This window comes from Phaenicophaeus curvirostris, chromosome 1 (assembly GCF_032191515.1).
Source record: "Phaenicophaeus curvirostris isolate KB17595 chromosome 1, BPBGC_Pcur_1.0, whole genome shotgun sequence".
NCBI lineage: Eukaryota > Metazoa > Chordata > Aves > Cuculiformes > Cuculidae > Phaenicophaeus > Phaenicophaeus curvirostris.
The window spans coordinates 52,160,417-52,182,494 of NC_091392.1; the positions used below are offsets into that span (position 1 = coordinate 52,160,417).

Genomic DNA, 22,078 nt, shown 5'->3' on the forward strand with positions numbered 1-22,078 from the left:
TTTTCTTTTCTTTTCTTTTCTTTTCTTTTCTTTTCTTTTCTTTTCTTTTCTTTTCTTCTCTTTTCCCACCCTGGTGTCGCTCCGTCCCCCCCCTCCTCCTCTAAATAGGAGATGTTCTCAGGACAGCGCCCAGGAGACTGGCTGGAATCGGTTTTGGAGGGTGATGCACCGCGACAGCTAAAAGTTGGATAGGGTTTCAGCTGCTCCTATATAAAGCAAGGGAGGACTTGTGTCACCGCGCTAATTAAATTCCATCTGGGTTGTTCCTCGGGGTGTTTTTGAGCCCGCCACCCAACTCAAGCCGGCAGAGAGGCCGAGGGGCAGCATGATGATGGACCTTTTCGAAACCGGCTCCTATTTCTTCTACTTGGACGGGGAGAACGGAGCCTTGCAGCAGCTGGAGGCGGCGGAGGGGTCCCCGCTGTACCCGGGCAGCGACGGCACCTTGTCCCCCTGTCAGGACCAAATGCCCCCGGAGGCCGGCAGCGACAGCGGCGGAGAGGAGCATGTGCTGGCCCCCCCGGGGCTGCAGCCCCCCCACTGCCCCGGCCAGTGTTTGATCTGGGCTTGTAAAACCTGCAAGAGAAAATCGGCCCCCACGGACAGGCGGAAAGCGGCCACCCTGCGGGAGAGGAGGAGGCTGAAGAAGATCAACGAAGCCTTCGAGGCTCTGAAAAGGCGGACTGTGGCCAACCCCAACCAGCGGCTGCCCAAGGTGGAGATCCTGAGGAGCGCCATCAGCTACATCGAGAGGCTGCAGGACCTCTTGCACAGGCTGGATCAGCAGGAGAAAACGCAGGAGATCGGGGGGGACCCCTTCGGCTTCAGCCCCGAGCAGGGCCATGTAAGCACCGCCGCTTGATTCCTCCCGGCACCCAGCTGCGAAGCCGCCCCCTCCCCTCCTCCTCGTCACGGCTCCGCGGCGGCAAGGCTGGAGGGGGAGCGGAGGGGAGCGGGCGAGCTCCTCGCTAACCCCCCGCCCCCTCCCGTGTGCCCCCTCCGCCGCGTGTGCCGCAGATCCCCGCGCCGGCCTTCCTCAGCGCCTGCGGCTCCGACTGGAGCGGCGTCTCGGACCATTCCCGGGCCCTGGGAGCCAGCGCCAAGGAAGGTAACTCGCACCGCGGCCGCCCCCTCGGCGCGCTCGGCCCGGCCGCCGCGCTCCCTGCCCGCGCATCCCTGGTGGGCGCAGTCCCGACGGTCGCGGTCCCCAGCTGTCTCGATCCCACCGGTCACAGTCCCCAGTCGTCTCCCCAGCGGCCACAGTCCCCGGTGATCACAGTCCCCGACGGCCTCAGTCCCCGCAGGTCGCCTCCCCGAGGGCCCCCTCGCTCTCTCCCCCTCGGGCTCCCGGTCTCTCCGCCCGCCGCGAGCCCCGCGCAGACCCGGCGAGGAGGGACGGGTTTGCTCTTTAATCGCTTTTTCTCTCGTCGAGCAGGAGGCCCCGTCGCGGAGTCGTCGGCCACCAGCAGCCTCCGCTGTCTCTCCTCCATAGTCGACAGCATCTCCTCGGAGGAGCCCAGACTGCCCAGCGCGGAAGAGGTGGTGGAGAAATAAATGCGGCTGCTCCGGTAGTAACGGGGATGGAGCCCCCCCCGCCCCCCTCTAAACTCAGTAATGAAGCAAATTAACACAGCGGAAAGCCCAGGCAGGGGCCTTGCTAAGGTCGAGTCAAAGTACAGCTACCCCGCAGAAAATGGCCCTCACCGACTCGAACCAAACAGACTTTCCCCCTTTTTCTTTCCTCTTTTTTTTTCCCTCCTGAGTTTTTTTCTTCCAATCGTGTTGCGTTGACCACCTCCCTTCTTTGTGTGTGTGTGTGTGTGTGGTTTTTTGGTTTTGTTTTGTTTTGCTTTGGTTTTTTTGTTTTTTGTTTTTTTTTTTTAATTTAAGATATTTACCTGTGTACCGGTGAAACGCTTTGTCTAAGACTCACCGGGAAGTTCATTCCTGTCTGAGTGAAGCTGTGGCTGCATTTCGCGTCAGTCGTATTTAAAGGGTTCCCGTCTCGTTTCGTTCCTGTAAATAATTTTAGTACAGTCTTTTCTTTTGTAAACACAACAAAGATATATTTAAATGGTGGGATGTGATATTGTATATAAGAACAGACGGATTTCTTGGGTTGTAAAATAAAGCTCTTTGTGTTACAGCGTTTCTCCCCACTCGTCATTAAATATTGACCCGATCCCGGAGTTCAAACCCGCCGCTGACTCCAGCCCTGAAGAGTCAGACGTGTAGCGACCCGTGTGACCGGAGGCAGGACTCAGGACAGATTTTTCCTTCATTTTCTCCTCCGAGGAGCGTCTCTCCTTCTGCCGGGCAGTGTCCACGGGATGGGGGCAGCGGGGACGCTCCTTCATGAGCTTAGAAAGGGAAAGCGCGAAGAGCCCCCCCGATCCCTGGGAAGAGAGAGGGGTTCGGTGCATCTCACCTTTTCCTCTCGGAGTTGTGGGCTCTTCCCAGGAAAGGGAACTCTTCTTGCCTTCCTCGAGCCTGAGGGAGAAGAGAGCGGGGTCCCTCAGGGAGGAAGGAGTTAAGCGACCGAAAAGGGGGCTGGGGGGGGCGGGTGGGTAGCACCATATGAAGCCTTTCACTCAGTGAGGTAAAAAAAAACCCAGAGCCCCTCAGAGGACGGAGCCGCTGGCGGTCGGAGCGTCGCGGTTGGTAACAGCTCGTTCCCCTCCCCCGGGAAGGGGGGCGATGTGCCCCCCGCTCTGCCGGCGGGCGCTCTCCTCCTTTAGCTTTAAGCTGTCCTTTATGGTTTTTTGTTTGTTTGTTTTGTTTTGTTTATTTTTTTAAAGGACTCGCCATTCCCGGCCGGCACGGGTGCGCCCGTCTGGGAAGAGGCTGCCCCGGGAGCCGGTGCCGTCCTTCCCCCTTTTTGTTCGCCGTGGCCAGCCTGTTTTTCTTTTTTGGGTTTTTTTTTTGTTTCTGTCTTTTTGGTTTTTTTGTTTGTTTTGATTTTGTTTGGTTTTTTTTTTTAAACCAGTTAAGCACTCGTTCTAATTGCTCTTTAACGAGATACTCGGTTGTAAGGAGCAGTTGCGGCGGCACAGTGTGGTGGGTACGTAACGATACGAGAGTTTTCCCACTTTTTCTCCTTCCAAATAAACCTCCTTGCCTCGAGGAACTCTCGGGCTCTTCGGGAAGCGGGGGTTTCCCTACGCAATCCCTGCAGTTTAGCGAAAAGAGCGAAGATGTCCCGGTCTGCTTCTGTAGGGAAGGGACTTGCCCAGCAACGGAATATTTCAGATCGGGTTAGCGCATCATCGCCTTCCTTAATAATGTGTCCGATTCAGAGGGAAGGTTTACACGCAGCTTACACCGAGCGAACGGCGGCAGGGCAGGGGCGGTGTGGAAACACCCCCCAAGCCGCAAGGTCATCCCGACCCCCGGACACCCGACCCGCTAGGACACCCCGGGCAGGGTCTCTCCTCCAGCAGCAGGGGAACTGGAGCGATGTTTTGGAATAAGTTTGCCTAAAGGAGCGGGTGTTTCAATGAAATAAAGAAAAAACCTCCCGAAGAGACTCTCCGTGACCCCCGCGGCTGCGGCCGACTTGCAGGGCTTCCCAGCCAAGTTCTCGGTGTGTTTGCAATTAAAACGTTTGTGTTTGATATTAATAACGATAATCCTTACCTAAGACACCAGCCAAAACAAACAGGGCCCTGGAATCACAAAATCAAAGGCTAATGACTGGTTAAGGACAGAGGTTTGCGATTTAATTAAGTCCTTTTCCCGGAGGGGTCACGCACGAAGTCACCGAAGTTTGTCCATTAATACAAGTGCCCCCCCGCTTCTCCCCTATTTCTTTAAGGCGAGAGCTCCGGGAAAGTTAAACACTGGCTCCCCTCGCCTCTACCTGCTCCTCTGAAGCCGGGAGCCACCTGCTCGGTCCCGCGGGATGCGGGAGCGGGGCGGGATGCCCGGCGAGGGGCTGCGGGAGCCGGGGGGAGGCGGCGTAGCCTCTCCTCTGCAGTGACGCGACCGAGGGTTTAAAGTTTTTTTTTGTTTGCTTGTTTATTGTGCATATTTTGTTTTGCCTCCGTAAAACCGCCGGCGGGCGGCCGGCAGCGGGCTCAGCTTCTCTCCCGAGGTCGAAGCGGGCGTGGATCCAGCAGCTACCTCCGCGGCGAAAATTCCTACTTGGGTCGCCGCTGCTTTGGGGAACCCACACGATTTTTCCAGAGCTTCCACCTTTCTCTGGAGAGTGAGCTGGGGCATAGGAGTGGGGGGCAGGGGAGGGAGGAGGTTGAATAATTGAACCATGTGCTCGCTGGGACGTTCCTCGGATAGCAGGAACTAGCGACTTTTCCCGGTCTCAAGGCTGCTAAAAACGCCCTCGAGGTCCCTTTGATCTCTCCTGGGAGTCCCAGGGTGCCGGCAGAGGCCAATGCCTTCTTCAGCTGTCCTCTACACAAATCCCTCTGGCAGGTACTAATGTGTTTACTTAGGTGCGCACGGTTCCCAGCGCTCGGGGGAACCAAACGCTTCCCACACGGCTGGAAGCGCCCGGCTCCATCGGCCCAACTGGGAAACAGCTTTTCCCGGCACCCAGCGCCGGCGGCTGCCGCGTCCCTTTGCCGTCCCCGCACGCACCCTAGAGACAAATAAAAGGCAACCCTAAATTAACGCTCCGGCTGGTGGTTCCTGCCCTGCGCCGGCCTCCGCTCCGGCGAAACCGTGCGGAGCTTCTGGGATGCGCTGTGGGCGCTCCCGCAGGAGCCGGGCACGACGGGGCGGGCTCGAGCGGGCCCCAAACTTGTGGCTTCGGATCTTCTTTGCCTAAACAGAAAGGCACAGGGCTTGGGGAAGCATCGCACGCTCTGGAAACGGTCCCCACGTGGGACCGAATCCCTCCAGAAACAGGCGCGGGGAGGGCTGCGGGGAGGACCAGCATTTAAAGAGGTCCTGACACGTTCACCATTTTCTCCCTGTCCGTCTCCAGGAGCAGACAGTGTCTGGTGCTCAGGCTGTTGCCGCTTTCCGGACTTGAGCCTCCCTTCTCCTGAAACGCGGCACTTAACCCCCCACCCCCCGCCCCCATCAGCCTCATTAGCCAACTTGTAGTTGATGTTTTCTCTCCCCTTTCTTTAGTTCCAGTCGCCTGCTGCACTTTCGCAAAGTTGTTTTGAGATCACTTTACCAGAGGAGCTGGGGCTCTTAAAGGATACTAATTACAGATGTTTTTCCTTTCTGAGTGACAGGCTGTTCCATCCCTTCTTCCCCTTCCCCAAAATTTTCAAGGGAAAAGGAAACAAGTTTTCCTAGGTCCTCAAAGACTTTTGGGAAAGGGCACGTTTTATAATAATAATAATAATAATAATAATAATAATAATAATAATAATAATAATAATAGGGGTTTAAAAGCTGCGAAGCCCCGAGAGCAGGACGGCGGGGGTTGGCATCGTGCACTGGGAGATCCAGAGTGGGTGCTTGGAGAAAAACCATTGAAAGGCGATCAGAACTGCAGCCGGCACTTTAAAGATCAAGTTTATTTGCGCACAAAGCATAAATCTGTAAACAGGTCTATTTTAGCCGGCGCAAAAGCGGTAAATCAAATTGTGTTTGTGTGTCTGTGTGTGTGTGCACGGCACAGCCCAGGGAAGAGTTCAAGTTACCGCCGAGCAAAGCCCCTTCTGACGGTCGGTTTCTTAGGAAAACAATAGGGAACTGCCCCGTTTCAGACGTGGCCCAGCTAAGCAACAACCCGCACCTCGGAGCGGCAGGAGCCTGAAATTCCGAGCTTTCCCATTTCTGTAACTTTACTCTTTTATCAGCTTTCGGCTTTTCCTACCGTATTCATTTCAAAGGGGGCTCCCCCCGTTTATGGCCCCAAATAAACCGGAGCGGTGCAGATGTAGCCCCAGCCTTGAGACAGCTACGCGTTTGCTCGTAGGAAAAAGAGTGTGCGCTGTGCAAGTTTTCTTCGGGGGGGGGGAAACAGTCTAAGCATGGAAATCCGCCTGTTTGGGACGCGGGCACAGGGCAGGGAGCAGCCGGGGTCCCTCCAGCCCCAGCCCCGGCCCCTCTCCGCCTGGCCCGGCCGGTGGGAAGGTTTTCCAGGCGGAGAAGGGCTTCCCTACGCCCCCTGCTCGCTTCGAGCGGCTCCTTGAGACAACCGGCTCGCCATGCCCTCCGCGTTGCCTCTTCCTGAAGAGAGGCCAAGTCAAGACGTCTTATTTTTTTTTTTTTTCCTGGGCGCACAGGCCGTCTCCGTAGCGTTTGAACCGCTGCTGGGTCACTCGCGCTCCGTTCGAGTTACCCCGGATCACATAATTTTATTCCCAGGTAGGGAAGGTTTCCTTTGCCTTCTCATAATATTTTTCCTCAACTACAAAAGCCACCTGGATGAAACCAAAGGATTCCTACGCGTTAGCAAATGCCTGTTAAATGGCTTCATTACCACTCTAATGACCCTTGCACCGCTCCGCTCAGCTACTGCTGCGGCTGGAGCTCGGCGAAGCTTTTGTCCCCGGCTTGTGTAAAGTTACTTAGGGATTGCGGGGTTAGAAATTTTACACTTCCAGGAGGGGTTTGTTGCGCTGGCAGCTGGGACGCATCTGTAACGGTACAAGTTTGCCTGAAAGCAGAAAATTAGCAAGCCCTGCTCGACTGTTGTGTCTCTAGCAGCGCCGGGTCACACGAGTAGGAGAAAGAATGGGAAGGAGATTTGTCTCGGAGCAAACACATACGCTTTTCTTTTGTGAGTACCTTTCCCTGTGACCCGATCCGACAGCACTAAAATCTGGGTTTCTCCTTCCCTCGTCTCTCCTTGCCACATGTAGCCGTGCATTGCCGTGCAGTTTTGCTCTCCGGTTTGTAAATGTAAACGATTGGTGACACGGCTTTAATTACAGAACAAAGAGCCCCCCCTCAAATAAAACGAACATATCTTGATTCTGAAAAAGGAGGATAAATGGTTTCAGGCGGGACCTGGACCACGGGCTGTGGGGGATAAAGATGTGCAACTAGGCACTGAGGTGTGTGTGTGGGCTCTCTCTCTCCTGGTGGGGAGAGCCGGTGTCCCTCCTGCTGCAGCTTGCGCTGGGAGATGGGAACACAGAGGCGAGGAATGGCTCTGTAGGCAACGCCAGCAGTTCCTGAGCGCCCACCGCCCCTCTTTCTCTTTTCCATACCAAAACTGCAAACTGCCAGGCTTGGTTTAAACTTCTGAGATGTCACAAGCAGTTCTGGGGAGGCCGTTCCTCGGAGAAGTGCCCGAAGGAGCGGAGCAGAGCAAATTGTCTCCTGGGGACTGGAGGGGGCTTGCCCAGACGGCCCCCGGCAGGGGCTGTGGTGGGATATGCTAATAGAGACCGGCCGCTGCGGACCAGCCTCCCTTTACATGTATATATAAGGGCCCCCCGCATCAGCCTGAGGACACTTGGTCTCGGGTCGCTAATTACTGAGGGAATCGCCCCAGCAGAGCGCCTCGCCGGGAGCCGGTGGCCGCTGCCCCACGCCGACGCCTCCGCCGCAGGGATGGAGGTGATGGACAGCTGCCAGTTCTCCCCCTCCGAGCTCTTCTACGACAGCTCCTGCCTCTCCTCCCCGGAGGGCGAGTTCCCCGAGGATTTCGAGCCCAGGGACCTGCCTCCCTTCGGCGGCCACGAGCCCTCCGAGCCCGCCTGCTCCGAGGAAGAGGAGCATGTCCGAGCTCCCACCGGCCACCACCAGGCCGGCCACTGCCTCCTGTGGGCTTGCAAAGCCTGCAAGAGAAAATCCACCACCATGGACCGGCGGAAGGCGGCCACCATGAGGGAGAGGAGGAGGCTGAAGAAGGTGAACCAGGCGTTCGAGACCCTCAAGAGATGCACCACCGCCAACCCCAACCAAAGACTCCCCAAAGTGGAGATCCTGAGAAACGCCATCAGGTACATCGAGAGCCTCCAGGAGCTCTTGAGGGAACAGGTCGAAAACTACTATCACCTGCCGGGCCAAAGCTGCTCCGAACCCACCAGCCCCACCTCCAGCTGCTCCGACGGGACGGTAAGAGAGGGGCGGGAGCCGCGGGGACCCCAGGACGCCCGCGGGCTGGTCCCCCCCCCCATCTCGGCGCGGCGGGGCCGGCCCCGCGGGTCTGGGCCGGGCCGCAGGCAGCCGGACGCCGGGAAAAGGCGGACGGTTCGGGTTAAAGCGGGGCCCTTCTCCCTTTTGCCTCCGAGCGAGGCGCGGGGGGGCCGGGGGCGCCGCCGGGGTGGGGGGGGGCGCCCGGCGCGGAGCTGGGAGGCTGCGGGGGCTCCGCCGAGCGGGAGGAGCGCCCCGCCGGCACTCGGCCCTCGCTGTGTTGCAGGCGGAGTGCGGCAGCCCCGTCTGGGCGGCGAGAGGCGGCGGCTTCGACGCCGTCTACTGCTCCGAGGCGGCGCACGGTAAGCGGGGGGCGCGGGCGGGGGGCTGCCGGGGGGGGGTCCCCGCCCGTAACCGGGGCCCGCTCCCCACCGCCCCCGGTCGCAGGGTTCTCCGCCGAGCAGAGCAGCGCCCTGTCCAGCCTGGACTGCCTCTCCAGCATCGTGGACCGCCTCTCCGCGGCCGAGGAGCCGGGGCCGCCCCTCCGCGACGCCGACTCCCTCTCGCCCGGCGTCGCCGACTCGGGGCCGGGGGCGCCCGACACGCCGCCGCCCCGACGGACCTACCAGGCGCTATGAGGGCAGCGTCCCGCCCCCCGGGACCGGGCCGAGCGCCCGCGCTGCCCCGGCCCCCTCCCCCGGTGCCAATAAAGCGTGCTGCAAGAGCTGCCTCGCCTGCTCCTTCCTTTAAGCGCGTTCCCCGGGCCTGGGAAGGGGGGAGGAGAAGGGCCGGAGCTCGCTCCGCACACCGGATCGTCCCGAGACAGCGCCTGGAGCGCAGAAAACGCGGAGGGTTGAGTTGTCCCTCCGTTCCTGCCCCGCCGCGGGCAGAGCCGCCTTTATTTCATGATCGCCTCCCTTCGTTTCCCCCCCCCAGCAACGCCCCAAAGCCCTTGTCTCTTTCCCCGGGTGTGAAGGCTGAACGCGTATCCTGGGATTTGGCCCTAAAATTGCACGTCACTCCCCTCTGTGCAACAACTGCGAGATCGAGCTCTGATAACCCCGTCGGGGAGTTTTACTCTTGGTCACTCTCGGTGCTCTGGCAGAGACAAATTTAGTCAAGTTGGTAAGAACAAACCGCAAGCATCTCTTTCACAAATCACAAGGTACATTTCACAATATTCGGGAAGCAATGTGGGTCTATTTGCTCCCAAAGACTTCGGTCCTAGCAGGCAGGATGAAAATTCATTACTCTGTTTACATCGATCTAGAAATAGCCAGGTCAAGTCTTCACGGGTTTTAGAGTTAACAAGTTTTTCCTTCCAGGCTCTAAATGTCTTTCTACCATGAAAAATTTCCATGCCTTTGGACCACTCTACTTGTAATCCAAAACTTTTCTAGCTCCCTCCCCACAAAGGAAAAAAAAAAAAAAAGACAAGATGAGGAGAGATGGTTTCCTTCAGTTTATCAAGAAATGTCTCCTATGAAAAAGTCTGAGTGGGAAGGGACACACACCTCACTAGCATGGGATAAGGACATGGGATATTTACCATTTGTGTTTATGTTGTTAGCACAGGGTGGCCAAGGGGCTTGGGAGCGCTGTTTGACGTCTGATTAACATTTCACTCAAACCCAGCCCAGTTTAGTCCTGTCACCAAAAGTTACAGCCTGACTGCTCTTTGGCAGCATCTCTGAACTGAGGATGAAGGACGCCTAGCTTAGGATGGCACCTACCTGCCTGAGTTGTTAAGCTGGGCGGCCAACAGGTGTGCCTGACATTGGGCAAGGCAAATCTAACCCCTCTTGTGCGGCTTCCCTCTAAATCACTTTCTGCCCTTGCTGTGCAACCTTGAGGTAAGTGTTTTTTTTTTTTCCTGAAGAGTAATTGAGGAGGAGCCTTTTCCAGAATGTGCTTTCTGTGTGCATAGATATGTCTCAGATAATCATTGAGTAGAAAAGGGGGCTTCAAAACCTTGGATTGAGGTCGTGTAGAGGTACTCTACACTCTTGTCATTACACGCTTCAAGAGCATGCAAGTTTATTAATTCAAATGGTCTTTCTGGGTTACAGGTGAATGCTTCCCGTGCCTTCTGTTCATAGAAATCCTTATGCAAAATCTTTATTGACACTGGTTTTGTTCATGATTTCTCACCTATTGCTGCAGTGCTCGCTCCTCTCAAGCAAAATACTGTCCCAAGAATACTGCTTATGGCCAGGATGTGATACAGTGCAGACCATTTTAAAGATGGTTTAAAATGAACTAAGCAGGAGAACTTCAGTGTCTCATTCTGCACTGTGCTGACCTTGGCAAGCGATCTCCGGTGAAGTATGCACAGTAACACTAGCAAATCACATGCTGGTAATGTAAACCTCTCTTTGGCTGGCAGACATTTTAAGAGTTGCAAAAAGGTCAATACCTCTGAGAAGTAGCTTTTCAGAGAGTGAGGAGAAGTCTCAAACATCCCCGACTGTGGCATGTATGTCCACAGGCTGCTAGGCTAGATTACAGGCTGAGGGTTTTGTTATACACACCAAGAATACAAACTCTTAACTACAGGACATCTGTAAACAGAGCTCCTGTGAACCAAAATGTGATGTAATCCTTGGAAGGAGCAGCAGTTAACACCGTGAAACCATGTTTAGCCTGTGGATTGGAAGAACAATGTGTAAAAAGCTGCTGTTTTGGGAGATATGCTGTTGTGGTCAGATTTTGCATATTCAATAATAAGTGGAACTGAAAAGAAAGATTTGCATTCTGTGTGAATCACGTTCAGTTAAGGAAGGATGTGCCCACAAATACACGTGAAGATGATGGTCTAGAAAACCTCAGTTCCATTCCTCTCAAGTCCTACTTGGCTGCCTGAGTGCTGCAGGCAGTGATCTTGCAGGCAGGCAGGTGAAGCGATGCCTCATAGTGTCAGAATAATGTAACACAGAAGCTGCAAGTGTTCTGACCTCACTGCAATGAAAGGCATAATTCTGTGCAATTTTGAAAACAAAATTATTTTTTATTCTAATTTTACCCCATAAAATTATGCTTTCTCAGCTCATATTCTGACTGAGGTTGTGCTTTTTGTGTGCATATGAAGAGCTTCTTGTACTTTTTACCTTTCATTAAAAAACAAGCAGAGGTTTTCAGTGAAATACATATTTTAAACTCAGATCAAAGGGCTACACAACGAAGTAAACATAGACACCAAGCAAGGACCTCTTAAATCAGGATTTTTTTTACTCAGGGAAGTAAGAAATCTAATATACGATTTGCAAAACATATTTCATCACAATGTTTTTATAATGCAGATCATTTGAGTTTGTTTATTGCCTCTCAATAGGAGAAAGCTTGCTTGCTCTGTGTATTTCTGAGTTGCTTGTGCGGAAAACCACTCATTTTCCCTGTAGGAAAAGATCAACACTTTTCTTCTCCTGTGGTAAACCCTAGAAGTGATAAACTTTCAGTAATCCATTCTGGGAGGATGAAGGGGATCTTAATTCATACTGTTTGTCAAAATATGCCTAGGAACATCCCAAATTCATGGCTGCATTTTGGGGGGAATTCAGCATCTTCACCTCCCCAGCTCAGCCTGCACATCAGGAGCCACAAGACTTAGCCACAGCAGGCAGCTGACTTCATCCTACCCAGATCTGCTTCCTCCCCTTCTCCTCCTCTGCAGAGGCTCTTGACTCGCTTATCACTCGCCTTGCTCATCTCAGCTGGACCATTAGGTCCCACAGGAGGACCTACAGCTGGCCAGCCAACGACTGCTGACCTTTGGCAGGCTCTGCACAGAGTATTAGCCTTACAGCTGGCCACAACTGCTTTCCTGGCAACTGAAGACCTAAAGAGCCTGGCCAGCTGGAGACTGAGCTGGGCTCCTGCTAGCTAATTTGATCCTGTGTGAGGGATGGAGGAGTTCACCCTAACTGTGGAGGGGGCAAGAGGTGCACATGTCCGTGTGCTGCCCCGGGGTGTTTGGGCCAGGCTCTTCCTGCAGCTGACTGGATTAGTGGAATGAGTAAAAAAGACTTCAGAGCCGTTTTACATGTGCTTTATTTGAGTTTTCTGTTGATTGTTATCTTAGGCTTTTCTAGTGGCCTTCTTTGCTCTCACTACATCTCATGCTACTCCATTCAGTCCAAGAGATAAACCCGTTCACCAGCCCAAGAATGGACTGAGGGAGTTATTCTCATCCACAAACATGGTGTGATATATTTTCTTTTCATTTGGCAGGTTCCCCAGTTGCCTCCCTCCCGGAGCATTCTGGATGCCCATGGACTTTATGCCAAACCCATCGTACTGCAAAGTTCATCTACTTTCTCAAAGGTCTTCTGCTTTCTGCTCCCCAGACCAGCTGATAGGCACCATGCAGTCCTGGAGTCTGGCTTTGTTTTGAGCATTAGTAACATTTATGGACTGCCTGACAATCTGCTGGAAGATGTTGCTGGCTATGATGCCAGAGGCATCGCTCAGCTATGCTTGAGGATGATAGTGGGCATGATATATGAGGGTCAGCAAGTCCAGTGAGAGATCAGAAAGGTAGTTCTGTGTCTGCATTAAGCCAAGGACATTTGAATCTGATACTCTCCGAGAGTCTTTCAGTGCAGGAGTATCAGCAGGAGAATAAATGTGTGGTTATTCTCTTTATTTCTCTGATCATCTATGAGTATATGCTTTTGAACTGATATTATTTTTTTGCTTTAAAATCCATATAACATGGATGCTAAGTGAAAATCAAATCCTTTAAAAAAGCCCTAAAAGCTTTAGCTCTGTTTCATAGAATCATAGAATCACGAGGTTGGAAGAGACCCACCGGATCATCGAGTCCAACCATTCCTATCAAACACTAAACCATGCCCCTTAGCACCTCGTCCACCCGTGCCTTAAACACCTCCAGGGAAGGCGAATCAACCACCTCCCTGGGCAGCCTGTTCCAGTGCCCAATGACCCTTTCTGTGAAAAATTTTTTCCTAATGTCCAGCCTAAACCTCCCCTGGCAGAGCTTGAGGCCATTCCCTCTTGTCCTGTCCCCCGTCACTTGGGAGAAGAGGCCAGCACCCTCCTCTCTACAACGTCATTTCAGGTAGTTGTAGAGAGCAATGAGGTCTCCCCTCAGCCTCCTCTTCTCCAGGCTAAACAACCCCAGCTCTCTCAGCCGCTCCTCATAAGAGGTTTGTTGTGTTTGGTTTTTTTTTCTCAAGTGCCAAATCCTGCCACTCACAGTAGGACTCAGCTACCTAGCAGGGACTCGGAAACTCAGCAAAGGTCTGGCTGCACTATAAAGCTCAGGCTGATGTGCCTTATAATAGATTATAAGGAGCCAAACTGTGGATTAAATCAGGTTTGAATTCAGCCTATTGCCTTTAATTGTCTGATTCCACATAACTCAGTAAGTTAATAGATTAATAACTCCTTAATTAATGGTGACCAAACGATGACACCTGTGTATAGCTCAGTGCAAAGGCCTCACTAGCAAATGCACCACTGCTCCCACAAAGAGGTTCATATTTTTTTTGAAAATGGAAGTATTTTAATCTGCTGAAAACTCCTTCTGTTCCTCTCATTTCCATATATGCAAGATGTTGTGGGATTCTTTTCCTTTTTTTTACTATAATAAAAAAACATTTCTAGATTATTTTTTGGTTTTCTCTCTGCTTTGTGATGCTTCAAAGAAACAGAAAGACAAACGGTATTTCTATTTTGAAAAGTATTTATCTCTGCAATTATTCTTGTGGAGCATCTTCAAATTGAGCTAATAGTGCCATTCTGAACCTTGCTGCCTGAGTGCTTTGGAAAACAGAGGAGGAAATGTCTCTGCTGGCCACAATGAAGGTGCACCCAAAGCATATATCTGAAATCCCTTCCTCAAATTTAAGGCTTACATGCAGGCTTGTGGTAAACACCTTTATAGACACTAGAGAACACTGCAAAATTTGTTTTTTAGATTTAACTGAATTATCTCAGTGACTTTTGAAAGTAGTTTAAAAACAGTGAAACTCCTCGGATGTGGCTTGAATAGAGTCAGACAGGAGTCTCTGAGGTGGCTACCTTTGTTTTGGTACTTGCTGTCATGATTCTCTCTTCATTGGACAGTATCAAGTGGTTATTAGGAACAGACCACCACATTCCCTTCTTTCCTAGGCATATGCCTGTTAAAGGCTGTCATTCTGGTCCTATGACTCCAAAGTTTCATTAAAGTTGTGTCTCAAGCAAGCAGTTAGGAGTTATCTAGGCCTCTTTTTCTCAGGTGTATCAAATGCTGTGAACTCTTAAACGTGTAGGCAAATTGTTTATGCTGCAAAGCTTCCACAAATGAGTGACCACCATCCTCCTGGGCACCTGCAGGACCTCAGCAGTAAAGACTTGAGTAGCACCTAAGTGGTAAGATTTGAGCTCATAGTCAAATGGGAAACTTTTCGGCCTCATTCTGAGTTTAAGTATCCACCCTTATCTTCCTTGCAAACTCTGTGAGTCTGTCTACCTGGTCACAGTGTAGTGGCAGGTGTTTGTTCCTGTCACGCAACTGTCCAAGGAAGGTGACGTGTCTCATGCAGGTGTCTTGTGCAGTGGGTAAGGGGACACCTCAGTAATCTGAAGCTGTTTGATTGCTGGAAATATGGGTGGCTTAACACCCAGTCTAGGGGAAAGTGACAGTCTCATAAATTGGGAATTCCCTTTGGAAGATGCACCTGGTGTCAGGAAAGAGGAAAGGTAAGCACTGAAAGGTGGGAGGTCAATTATCTCATGGTTGTATATACAGCTACTCAGTAGGGAGTAAAGGGATGGTGGCTGTGAGCAACTGGGAAAAAGTTTAATAACTCTAAAATCCCCCATGCTGAGCATGAAGTAGAGGAGAAACAAAATAAACAAGGGGTGAGACAGCTGTATCCTACCACTGCCCAAAATGCACATTTTTCACAGGGTACAAATTTCTCACATGTTTATCGCCTGGGCAAAATACAAAACTGACAGAACTTTGAAATGTGAAACTTGTTATTTCTAAACTTCCTAATAGGCAGGACTGTGAAAGCTCCTTTTAGAAAAGTGCTCATGAAACTGGACTTCTCAAGCAGAAGTGGTCTGCTCTGAGGGGTATCCTGACCATGTCTGCCTCCCACAACCCATGCCCCCACCTCTCTCATTTCTGTGGAAGATAAAGACTGAGAAAAAAAAAAAAAAAGCAGCATGTATTTGGTGTATTGTTTTGCTTTAATATATCATTTCAGCAATACCATACTTCCTTACATTTCTGTTTATAAAATGAATAGCCCTATTTTTATTGCTGCTTTTTATTGTCAATTTTTTTCCATCTATAAAAAGTTTCATTTTTTTATAAACAATGCACTTGGTTACATGAATAAGTTTGAATGCCGTTTTGGTTTAATATGTATGGAAACAAATCTTTATCTTCATGTAAACTGCCTTTTAATCAGAAATAACATGTTAGAAAATACAGCTAGACAGCTAAGTTTATTCCAGAGTCAACTCTGTCGAAACCCCTGGAGTTTCACCAGGAACAGCTTTGGACCAGAAGGCCTAGAATATAGTTACAATATATTCATTTTCTCATGCCTCAGAAATGGACTGTTTATGTGCCAAGCTGTAAAGTGATATTCATGATGACTGAAGCCTGAACAACATTAAAATATCCAGATCCTCTGCTCCAAATCCTCTGGTATCTGAAACTGTTCCTTCCCTTTCAAAAGGAGGGGGCTACGGCTGCTGAGGGTAAACCAGGGCAGAGGCACAGCTTTAGTACTCGTGTCGGAATAAGGACTCGCGTAGCTAATACTGAGGTTTAACTGCAGCGAGCCTGTGTCTAAGGTGCTGCTCCAGCCCTGAAGGCTGCCCGGTGCCTGCCCCACCAGCTCTTCCTTCCTGCTCCCGTGGCAGCATCTTCCCAGGTTGAGCCTTTCAGCTCAGCAATCCTTGGGAAATTTGCTGTGCTATCCCCCAAAAATCCTTTTTGAGAGGGATTTTTCTTTAAATGAAAAGTGCTGTGGAAAATTGCTTTTTATTGCAATTATGATGGATGCAGTGCTTCACACAGCTTGCAGTGTGCTTGAGAGCCAGGGCTCACACTGTTCACACACTATGGAATATCAAGTACAATCATGTTTGCTGTTTTATTTGGCCAGGATTTCCAGAACTGGGAGCTTGAAATTACACTCACAATAACTGTAGTGATTTTTCAACAGTCTTGGATACAAACCAGCTCTTACTGAATACCAAGATCAGTAGTAAGTGCAGGGAATTCTTGAAGACCTCTTGCTCTGGAGCCTAATTTTTTTTTTTTAATTTTGCCCGTGTGTGTATTTTAAAATAGAGTATGATCTGAGGGAAGATTTTGCTGAGCATATGATAAAACCATTCACTTTTCAAATCAAATTTTAGAAACATTAGAAGGAAGTTGCTGTGTTTAGGTTCTTAGAGTTAAGATACAACCAAGTTTATTTTTACATTCTTTTAAACCATCAGAAATACACTGGCATTTCCATTGAAAATAGTGTAAATGCACAGGCATACATACATATGCAAGCTTTTGCAAGTTCAAGGCTTGAAAAATAGAATTGAGGAGGTCTGTTTTTATGATTTGAGGGAAGGAAGAAAAAGCAGTATATAAGCATAACCAGATTATTTATGTAAGATGACATAGGACTAATTTCTTTGGAGACTGTTCATCCTATGCTTGACTGAGACTTCAACCCCCAATTAATTTTTATTATACATAATCCTGGTATGTCAGATGTAGATGTCAGATGTAGTGTTTCTGACAAAGCCTTTTCGCAGTAGCTTTATTATCATATTGCTGCAGGCAATTGTTTTGGAAAGCTTAGGATCTTTGCTAGAGAAGTTAGAGGCTCATGACAGACAAAGCTCTGCAAGGATTCTGTATCTTCTATGCATCTGAAGAGCTCTGTTTAGTTCTGATCATGAAGGTCATTTGGTCAAAAGCTGTGAGCAACGCCTACAGCTCTTCTTCCTCCAGTGTGTCTGTATTTTATGAATGCTTTTAGGTTCCTGTTTTTTCTTTTTTTTAGAAAAGGAGAAAAGCATTGTATAAACCAGTTGAAAATATGGGTTATCCGAGAACTACCTGCATTGTAAGAATTAGAGCAGCAAATGAGCACTGTTCCAACATTAAACAGTCCTGGGGCTTAGCTGAGCTTTCCATCACACACAACGTGAAGTTACTGAGCTACTCCACGCAACACAATCTTCCCTGCTGTTGCCCTGTAGTGAGTGCACACCTAGGATGGGGATTACAAGCTGTAGCATTTCAATCTGCTTGGAATATGCCTGTGCTGCCTTTCAAAATATCCCAAGAGAGCTGAAACATCCAATGCATAATATCCCGTGGGCCAGCTCAGTCCCAAGCCAGTGGGCTCAACTCCAAGGACTACGCACAGCTGGTTTTTTTGCCTGGATAATTCAGAATTTTCTAATGGATGTGCACACTCGGGCAGGACTTGGCCAGGTCCTGAGCTGATGTCAGTGCTGTTCTGTGTGGCAGATGGACAGACCTGGGCTCTAATTTAGAGCTGGAAGTGGGGAGAAGAGCTTCTGGATTAATTTTGATGCTGTAATTCCCCCACTGCAATTAAATGAAATTAATCAATTTGTAAGAGAACGGAAAAAAAAATCCCTACCCATATTGAAAGCATATGCTGTACATCCCAGCCAAATGTAACTCAGATAGCCGTAGCCTGAAAATTGCAATTTATAAGCGTAACACTGATCCAGCAGAAAGTATAACACAGCAATACTTACAAAACTAGAAATGATTCAGTGGCACCCGGACATAAGAATCTTATAATCTGTTTTCTTTTGGTCTGAATAGAATTGCCTACCTTCAAATGACACCCTGCGCTTGTGTGAGGTTTCACTCCCTCTGGCTTCTCCAGAGGAGGCTGCTGCAGCTGAGGCCCTAGTGGGTGCAGGAATTCAAAGCTGAAGAATCCTTTTTCCAGTGGGATTATTCTTTTTATAAAGCTCTGTGTGTGTGCTGGAAAAGCAATTTATTTTGTCACTAGCATGGGATAAAGCATCATTATGCTGCTCAGCTGTCACCGGGGAGTATTTGGAAATGGTAAATCTATTTTGGGCCCAGGAGTAGTTGTTAACATGGCAAAAATCTTTCTAGTCCAGATAAAAAAATTAGGAAGTGCAGGATGAAGTCTGATTTTTTTTTCCCAAAAGTTCTGAAATTTAAGGGACAGATTTTCTGAAGAATGTAGGATCTTTTTAAAATCCTATTTATTTAAAAGGCTGCAGTGCAGAATTTTAAATATATGACTTAGAAAAAAAAAAGCAACTGTACTATTTAAAGCGCTGACATCCATAGGAGTTAGGCGCTTTTCAGAATGCTATGGCAGGGGAAAGCTCAAATTCTCTGGTGGAATTAGGTGTTTAAATATATATACACACACACACACACATATAGTTGAGAATCAGACTCCAGAGCCACAAGGTGGGGCTAGGGACTCCCAGTGCCAAGTGCCTTTCCTGGCTTTACAGACCACTGTAAATATGGGAAATTCACAGCACACAGCGAGGCACCTGGGTCTCAGCGTAATGTCTGGCAATATATTATGCAAAGCAGGGCTCTGCTCAAATAGCGAGAAGAACTTGATGAAGAACATGTTTTACTTAAATGTCTTAATCTGGATTGGAATACAGTGTCTTCCCCTAGTGAGTATTTTTCTTTCTTTCATGCGCCTGAGCCCTGCATTTCATGGTCTCAGCGGGAATAAACACTTCATGTATGAAGTAGAAGGGGTGTATGAAGTTGTTCCCCTTCTGCTACATAAGTTATCATATTATTCAAGATGTGTCAGTGCATTTTGCTGCGCATATTGGAGGAACCGCTTTGATTAAGAGAAGAGAGTGTTTGGGGGCACGGTGTCTTCAGTGCATGTTTGAGCTTCTCTGCTGCATGGACTAAGCCAGGTTGTCTTTCCTGCAGCTTATGGGATGATTTTGGGTTGTCAGACATTTTATTTGCCCCTAAATCAGCTTCCTGTTTCCTTTTCCCCCAGTTCGTGAGGTGGATGATTGTGTAGCATATAATCCCCTTTTTTCTGAAGGGCTCTGTGAGATCTTTTTGGATGTGTTGCTGGAAGCACAGCTAGTAAATGGCTAAACTTCTGGTATTTTCCATTCTGCAATGAGAGCACATTTAGTCCTGTGACAAGACCACTCACGCGTGATGGGAACACTACGCTCATTCTAACTTTTGTATGTGTCCCTTGTGTAATGAAACGTGTATTTTCGTTACAAAGGAGGCACACTTCCCATCATGCAGAATAAGCAGGGTTAGAACTTAAAGCCTACAAAAGCCTCCTCACCAGGCTGTGTGGATACCCCAGACCAAGAGCTTTGCAACCACTAGGCTGCTGCAGAAGGTGGATATTTGCTCTGACACTGGGCTGTGAACTGGGGTCCCTGTTGCAGGAATGGCCAATGACTGTACGATTTCCTGGGAAGGAGTATAAACAATAGTAACACAGAGGTCTTAAACCACCACAACTGTTTGCTAAGTTACTCAGGTAAGTATTTCCAGACCTCTCTGTTTTCTAGAGGAGATCTCCTTGCAAAAAGACTCCTTTTAGGGCGAGATGGAGCTCTACAATGACTGCAGCAACGTTTCTAATAAATATCACGTGTATATACTGGAATAGATATCTGTAATAACTTTTTCTCTGCCTTTGTCAAATATGGGAGGAGATCTCCGTCCAGTGGTGACCATGTACTTTGAATAGCCACATCCAAGAAAGATGAGCAGGTTTGCTTATTACACATAGTAGCTGTGCAACAACCTGGACCACTGAATGAGAAACAGAGGAAGAGAAATTTGTAATTCCTACAGGTATTTGTAATCTCTGTTGTTGAAAGGAATGGTGACTACATGGGCAACAAGGATAAAATGAGGATAAAATGGCATCAGCAATTAGCTCAGGCTTACCTGCTGGAGCAGGTTGTTCTGTTATGTCTGTGATATTACTGAGAAAATTCAGCTGCAAAGCACAGTGTTGCTGGGAGATGCTGTAATGACTGGGGAGCACACTGTGATCCTGCAGCAGAGCACAGCATATAGCAGATTTTTTTTTCCAGTGTTCAAGTAACTGCTGACTTGAAAATCCTCAGAATGAATGTGTGTGTGAACAGCCACTCATAGAGTAACACTGAAGGATACAACAATGGCCAGGCAGTGTTCTTTTGTCCTCTTTCTGCACCACAAGGAATCACAGAATCACAAAATCACTAGATTGGAAAAGACCCACAGGATCATTGAATCCGACCATTCAAATCAGCCATTAAACTGTATCCCTCAGCACCTTGTCCTCCCGTCTCTTAAGTACCTCCAGGGAAGGTGACTCAGCCACCTCCCTGGGCAGCCTGTTCCGGTGTCCAATGACCCTTTCTGTGAAAAATGTTTTTCTGGTGTCCAGTCTGAACCTCCCCTGATGGAGCTTGAGGCCATTCTCCCTTGTCCTACCACCTGTCACTTGGGAGAAGAGGCCAGCAACCTCCTCTCTACAACCTCCTCTCTACAACCTCCTTTCAGGTAGTTGTAGGGAGCTATAATGTCTCCCCTCAACCTCCTCAGGGCTAAGCAACCCCAGTTCCCTCAGCTGCTCCTCGTAAGACGTGTTCTCCAGCCCTTCCACCAGCTTTGTTGCTCTTCTCTGGACTCGCTCCAGAGCCTCAACATCCTGCTTGTGGTGAGGGGCCCAGAACTGAACACAGGATTCGAGGTGCGGTCTCACCAATGCCAAGTACAGAGGGAGAATAACCTCCCTGGACCTGGTGGTCACGCCGTTTCTGATACAAGCCAAGATGCTGGCTCGTGTTCAGTCACTGTCAACCAACACCCCCAGGTCCCTCTCCTCCAGGCAGCTCTCCAGCCAGACTTCTCCTAGTGTGTAGCACTGCACAGGGTTGTTGTGCCCCGAGTGCAGGACCCGGCACTTGGCCTTGTTAAACCTCATCCCATTGGACTCAGCCCAGTGGTCCAGCCTGTTCAGATCGCTTTGCAGAGCCTCTCTGCCCTCCAGCAGATCAACACTTCCACCCAGCTTAGTGTCGCCTGCAAACTTTCTAAGGGTGCACTCGATGCCTTCATCCAGGTAATTGATAAAGACATTGAACAGGAGTGGCATAATTCCCTACATGCATGTGCTTTTTCTGGCACCAGCATTTGTCACTTCTGCACTTCTGCTTTGGTTTTGGGGTTTTTTTTGGGTTTTTTTTTTTGGGTTTTTTTTTTCAGTAACCTGTGTCCTTTAAAATCCTGTGACAAAATGACTTAAGATGATGGCAGTTACCCGTGTCATATTCTTGGGATTTTGCAGGTTTAAGGATGCTAATGCAGCAAGGTTCATTTTGCAATACATAGGATGCTTCTAACTGCTTATCCTGCTTGTACCTGCTTATCTCTTTCCCCAAAGGAAAAACTGAAACGTGTACACTGCCTTATTAAATCCATCTGCTATTATTAATGCATGACAAAGAGTCAGGCTGCTGCTTATACTTATCAGAAGTTGTTTTGATGTGGAGTGGCAGCAAAATACACAAAAAAATTTTCAATCTGTGTCCCTGGGGAAATGGATTAATGAATGTGGATGCTGTCCTCAGGCATTTAAACTGAGCCCTTTCTTTCTGTTGCTTCCCAGTCTTCTCAATTATAGCTAATGCTGAGAAACCAAATTGTATCACCTCTCTAAATTATGGTTCTCTCCGCAGTCCTGCTTTGAAATTTTGGACTTAATCAGATTAAATTGCCTTTTAATCTCATTCTCACATTTTCCAGGCCTTTGTTCTGCAAGTATCAGGACTTACGTAAAGATGGGCAGAACTAGATTTGTTATATGGCTCCACTCTAGCTAGGAAATGTCTGCATCTTCAAAGAATCTACCAGTCAAAATCAATCCCATGAATGATAGGAATATTTCAAGCAAACAAACAAAAATCCAAACCAAACCCAAACCTAGCTTTTTAGAATGTATTTTAAAACTGCAAACATGAATTCAGTTAATAAAGGACACTGTGGTGAACTACAGAAAGGCACAGAAAT

At 49.3% G+C, this 22,078-nt stretch overlaps 2 protein-coding genes across 3 annotated transcripts; both read left to right on the forward strand.

The window, feature by feature from the left end:
- The first annotated feature begins 229 nt into the window (after positions 1-229).
- Positions 230-2,144, forward strand: MYF6 (myogenic factor 6). 2 transcript variants are annotated; one of them, XM_069858216.1, is made up of 3 exons: positions 230-844; positions 1,018-1,108; positions 1,436-2,144. In XM_069858216.1, the coding sequence occupies exons 1-3, from the start codon at positions 326-328 to the stop codon at positions 1,552-1,554; spliced, it is 729 nt and encodes a 242-aa protein (XP_069714317.1). In that variant the 5' UTR covers positions 230-325; the 3' UTR covers positions 1,555-2,144. The 2 variants fall into 2 exon arrangements, with proteins under 2 accessions (XP_069714317.1, XP_069714326.1); XM_069858225.1 differs by lacking the exon at positions 1,018-1,108.
- Positions 2,145-7,239: 5,095 nt separating this feature from the next.
- Positions 7,240-8,731, forward strand: MYF5 (myogenic factor 5). The gene is made up of 3 exons (XM_069849813.1): positions 7,240-7,989; positions 8,294-8,369; positions 8,455-8,731. Exons 1-3 carry the CDS (start codon positions 7,483-7,485, stop codon positions 8,643-8,645), a joined length of 774 nt encoding a protein of 257 aa, XP_069705914.1. The 5' UTR covers positions 7,240-7,482; the 3' UTR covers positions 8,646-8,731.
- Positions 8,732-22,078: the final 13,347 nt, after the last annotated feature.

Bases quoted from the DNA above. Each gene is read 5' to 3' on its own strand.
- MYF6 (XM_069858216.1), top strand. From the start codon at position 326: ATGATGATGGACCTTTTCGAAACCGGCTCCTATTTCTTCTACTTGGAC. The intron at 845-1,017 runs GTAAGCACCGCC...CGTGTGCCGCAG, and splicing joins TCAGCCCCGAGCAGGGCCAT to ATCCCCGCGCCGGCCTTCCT. The intron at 1,109-1,435 runs GTAACTCGCACC...CTCGTCGAGCAG, and splicing joins GGGAGCCAGCGCCAAGGAAG to GAGGCCCCGTCGCGGAGTCG.
- MYF5 (XM_069849813.1), top strand. From the start codon at position 7,483: ATGGAGGTGATGGACAGCTGCCAGTTCTCCCCCTCCGAGCTCTTCTAC. The intron at 7,990-8,293 runs GTAAGAGAGGGG...GCTGTGTTGCAG, and splicing joins CCAGCTGCTCCGACGGGACG to GCGGAGTGCGGCAGCCCCGT. The intron at 8,370-8,454 runs GTAAGCGGGGGG...CCCCGGTCGCAG, and splicing joins CTGCTCCGAGGCGGCGCACG to GGTTCTCCGCCGAGCAGAGC.